The sequence below is a fragment of the Oratosquilla oratoria genome, chromosome 4, assembly GCF_046742065.1.
Source record: "Oratosquilla oratoria isolate Oo_2021 chromosome 4, ASM4674206v1, whole genome shotgun sequence".
Taxonomy (NCBI): domain Eukaryota; kingdom Metazoa; phylum Arthropoda; class Malacostraca; order Stomatopoda; family Squillidae; genus Oratosquilla; species Oratosquilla oratoria.
In genome coordinates this window covers 21,636,877-21,641,876 of record NC_134780.1, presented here as the reverse complement: position 1 = coordinate 21,641,876, position 5,000 = coordinate 21,636,877, and the positions used below count along the sequence as shown (strand labels likewise).

At 40.7% G+C, this 5,000-nt stretch overlaps 1 protein-coding gene across 2 annotated transcripts in view; it reads left to right on the top strand.

Moving 5' to 3' along the window:
• Positions 1-5,000, top strand: part of LOC143024299 (uncharacterized) — a 22,878-nt gene that overhangs the window by 10,513 nt on the left and 7,365 nt on the right. For both annotated transcript variants that reach the window (XM_076183095.1, XM_076183094.1), the window contains 5 exons: positions 1-37; positions 847-1,042; positions 2,737-2,846; positions 3,097-3,247; positions 4,928-5,000. The exon at positions 1-37 is cut by the window's left edge and continues 64 nt beyond it; the exon at positions 4,928-5,000 is cut by the window's right edge and continues 131 nt beyond it. In XM_076183095.1, coding sequence (XP_076039210.1) covers positions 1-37; positions 847-1,042; positions 2,737-2,846; positions 3,097-3,247; positions 4,928-5,000 — 567 coding nt within the window. The remainder of the gene's footprint in view (positions 38-846; positions 1,043-2,736; positions 2,847-3,096; positions 3,248-4,927) is intronic.

The following is a 5,000-nucleotide window of genomic DNA, read 5'->3' as shown; positions in this document are numbered from 1 at the left end:
CGATGGCCAGTACGATGAGGCCGACGGGATTGTCTGGGTAAGCATCGACTCGATCAAGGGTTCGAGTCCCACTTTTTCATTCATTTGTCGAAACTTGACACATTTGGCTATCGCCTGCATAAAACTGAGGCAGTTAACGTCGTGGAGTATTTATTTGTTATCATTTATCTGTTTATTTTTATTTTTTATTTTTTCACTTGTTCATTATAGGTTATTGTTATTTTTCTGTTTGGTTATCATTTGTCATTATTTATATAGTTATTATCTGTTTATCTTTTATTATTGATTTATTTATTCGTTATAGATTATTGTTATTTTTCTGTTTGTTTATCATCTATCATTATTTATTTATTATTATTTATCTGTTTAATTTTTATTGTTTATTGATTTATTATTCATTATACATGATTTATTTTTCTGTTTATTAATCATTATTTATTTCTATTAATATATCTAGTTATTTGTTTCTTTAGTTGTTATTTTTTCCCGCATTCGGCCTGGTTATGAACCAAAAGGTCTTCTGTTGGCATGATCTTCATTTGTAACCCTTTGAATACTTAAGACAAATTTTAGACCATCCTCTTTGAACGCCGCTTTGCATGGTACAGTCGGTAGGGTCATTACCTTGTGGTAACCTGAGCAATATACATATATATGTATATATATATATATATATATATATATATATATGTATATATGTATATATATATGTATATATATGTATATATATGTATATATATATATGTATATATATATATATATATATATATTTCCAAGAGCTTTCGCTTTTTCAGTTTTTTCTTTTCTTTTTCTTTTTGAGTCTACAAGACCTTTCTCTTCCTTCAGTGTTGTGAAGATGAGAAACTCAAGCTAAAATGCCCGTCTGGGAAGAAATATCATTTCCATAAACATGGCGAGAGCGACACAAGTGTATCCGAAATCGAGTTTGAATGCCATTCCTATGGCTGGAAGCTCAGGAACCCCTCGGCATCGGATCTCTACCAAGGGGGGCTTCCGGGATTCATCCCTGGGTGCCACAGCGGTAAGAGGAACCATTTTCTATTGCCACGTAGTTCACGCGTTCAGTTTTTCCGTCGGTTGGTAAGAAGAACCATTTTCTATTGCCGCATACTTATACACGCATACACACACACACACACTTATACAAACACACATACACAAACACACATACATAAACACACACACATGCACTTATGTAAACACATGCATACACGACTGCACAGTAGTAGCGTTTGCGGCCGCACATCCAGTGCAAAAAGTACTTTTTGCGCTGTTTGTAATATACGAAAGCGCTCTGCTTCGTCATTTTCTTTTTCCAAGTGGTCTACATTGCATAAGTGTACACACGCACCCGTGTTTTTATTAGCATACATACATACATACATATATGTATATATATATATATATATACATATATATATATATATATATATATGTATATATATTTGTTGTATTCGGCCTTTGATATGGACCAAAAAGTCTCCTTTCGGCATTTTTGACAACTGTAATAATTGCATTACATTGTTTATCTCCCCCCCCCTTTGTTGTCCTCTTTATCTAGTGACGCGCTTTACATAGTTTATTCTGGCTAACGTCTGGTGATTTCTGCTTAGCTGAGGGGCCAACTCGGGGGGTGGGGGGATGGGGGGGGGTTGCTGGTGGTGAAAGAAATCGTCTGATGTCAACCAGAATAAAATAATTTAAGTTTCGGTATTTATGGATGACCTAGTCGAGTCTACAATATTCTTGATCAGAATGTGTGTGTGTGTGTGTGTGTGTGTGTGTAGTAGATAGATAAATAAAAATCATAATAATAACGATAATGATTATAATAGTAATAATGATATCTAATAATAAGATAATAATAACATACATACATATACCAAAGGCTTTTTCCCCCTTATAAGGGAGGTAGCCAAAGAACAAGGTATAAAATCCACTCCCACCCACTCCACCCCCATTCACCACACCTTCCTCCCTCTTATCTTGGCACCTCCTGTTCGACGGATCACCACCGCATCCCGCCCATCGCCCTGGGTCAGAAGCAATGCAGCAAGACACAGTACATCCACAGCAATGCCGCTTCATTTAATCGGCGACTCCCCTCTCTCCGTCCCCTCATGCAGAAAAGGAGTAGACTGGGAGAAATCCCTTCGCGCTGCGTCAAAATATCATTCACACATACTCCCCCACCCACTCCCACCTACTACTACTTCTACTACTACTACTACTACTACTACTACTACTACTACTACATCTACTACTACCACCACCACCACTACCACTACTACCACTAGTACTACTACTACCACCACCACCACTACCACTACTACCACTAGTACTACTAATACTACTTCTACTACTACTACTACTACTTCTAGTTCTACTACTACTACTACTTCTACTAGTAGTAATAGTAATCGATTTATTGAGTTAACAGTAACAGTGGTACACTAACAATATGCAGTTTGTGCTTATTTTAAGACTAGATTAATCTAAAATGATAATCTAATCTAGTTAATAATGCACACTGTGTCGGTCAGTCCTCGGTGCTCTGGGGGATCGTCAGATGAGAAGTGTATGTGTGTGTGTGTGTGTGTGTGTGTGTGTGTGTGTGTGTGTGTGTGTGTGTGTGTGTGTGTGTGTGTGTGTGTGTGTTTGTGTATTTACCAAGAATGAAGGGGACGGCAACTTATGCCTGTGACCTTTTTCCAGATAATGTCTGCATGCACAAATACTCTCATTACAATGGCCAAAACGTGACGATTCTGGGGACCAGCAGTGACACCAAGGTCATCAAAGGCTCCACGGACTTGATCGTAATCGTAAGTGACCTTAGTAAAGCCCCCCCCCTTTTTTTTTAATAAGTGTATATGTGGCGAATTTTGAAGATGGGCAATGGAGAGATGAACCTCTCCCACGTCTATCTCTCAGGACCAATGACAGCCTGGACTGTTAATCATGTGATCCTAGGATGGAGTCTCCTCGTTGATTAATCCTATGTACGCACACTCAAAAAAGTGGTGTTCAGTGGCTGTCATCTGACCTGATCCACATTTCATTGTCGTTTTACAGAGCCCAAAGGACAGCGGGTTTCAGTTGTCATGTCCAGAGGAAGACCAACAAATGTACTACATGGACAACCACTACTACAACCTGGAATCCCTGTGTGGAGATCACTCCAGATTTGCCAACTTGAAAGCTTACGTCCCCAAATGTTTCCAAGGTGAGACTGGGGAAGTTGTTATTGGAGTCATAAACATTTTTTTTTTTTTTTTTCAGGGTACAAGTTTGTTGCTCTGCCTTGTAGCGTAGCAAGGTGGGGGAGCGTCATGTGGAAGGAAGTATCCCACCTTGCAATGATTGTTTTTGTTGTTAGTGCTGTTAATTCTTCTGTTGTAGTTCTAATTGTGATTGTTGAGGTGGTGTCCTACAACCATTGTCTCAGGTAGCTTCTCAACTACTACGAGTAATTCCTTTATTTCAGTAACTACTAACCCTGCTACAACTACCCAACTACTATTAACTATGACACCAATATTAACGCGGTTTACGTAAACCTGCCCCCTAGGCCACTCCCTTCTTCTTCTCTCGTGCTAGTCGCTGATTGGTCCATATCATATGTCTACCATACGGTAACCAATCAGCTTCATTGGCTATTGAGAAATGGGCGTGTCTTGTTGGCCATGTTAGCGTGGAAATACAGTATGTTGTTGTGGACTATATAAGACCAATGCTTCTATCATTATATAGAATCTAGCTCTGTGTGGTCTACCACTGTTTCACGCTCTCAGGATTTTAGGGGTAGGGGCTGAGCTTTAGTGGCACCCCTACGGACCAGGGCCACGTATTTTTCTTTTGTGCCTAGTCTCGAGTTAAAAGAAAAACATTTTGATCCCTTTTAACTTCTGTTATTCCTCCGTTCTGCTCCCCTCCTCGAATCCTTGCTTGACTAGATAAACACCATATGAGGACGGAGCCTTTATTTGTACGACGTTTCGCTTATTACAGCTTTTTCAAGTACAAGTTGAGATACAAATGCTTGAGATTAAATAAGGGGAAAGGAGGGAACGTGGACATTTCGCCCACGGACGTTTGGGCCAGCATTCTCATCCTTTCCCAGTGTCCAATCCCCCCACCCTCCTCCTCCTCCTCCTCCTCCTCTTCCTTCCCCACCCCTTTTTCTCTCCCCGTTCCCTCCTTTCCCCTTATTTAATCTCAAGCATTTGTATCTCAACTTGTACTTGAAAAAGCTGTAATAAGCGAAACGTCGTACAAATAAAGGCTCCGTCCTCATATGGTGTTTATCTAGTCAATCTTGTCGGCAGACTGCCACTTTTAAGCAATCCTTGCTTGACCGACTCTTTGACTCTTGATCTTCAGTGCGTTAATGTCTCACAAGGATAGAAGCGCTAGTTATTCCCGACAGGATTCTAATATGTGGCTTCTCCGGTCTCCTCTTCTACGATAACTTGCAGAACTTTCGTTTTGTCCACAATTTCCAGAGCGGAGCTGGAAGGCATCTGTGGCTTCTCCATTCTACTCTACTATAACTTGCAGAACTTTCGTTTTGTCCACAGTTTTCAGAGCGGAGCTGGAAGGAGTCTGTGGCTTCCCCAGTCTACTCTACGATAACTTGCAGAGCTTTTGTTTTATCCACAGTTTCCAGAGCGGAGCTGGAAGGTGTCCGTGGCTTCCCCAGTCTACTCTACGATAACTTGCAGAGCTTTTGTTTTATCCACAGTTTCCAGAGCGGAGCTGGAAGGAGTCTGTGGCTTCTCCAGTCTACTCTACTATAACTTGCAGTTTTCGTTTTATCCACAGTTTCCAGAGCGGAGCTGGAAGGTGTTTGTGGCTTCTCCAGTCTACTCTACGATAACTTGCAGAACTTTCTTTTTGTCCACAGTTTGCAGAGCGGAGCTGGAAGGCGTCTGCCGGATGCCGTTTACGTATATGGACCAAGACTACTTTCAGTGCAT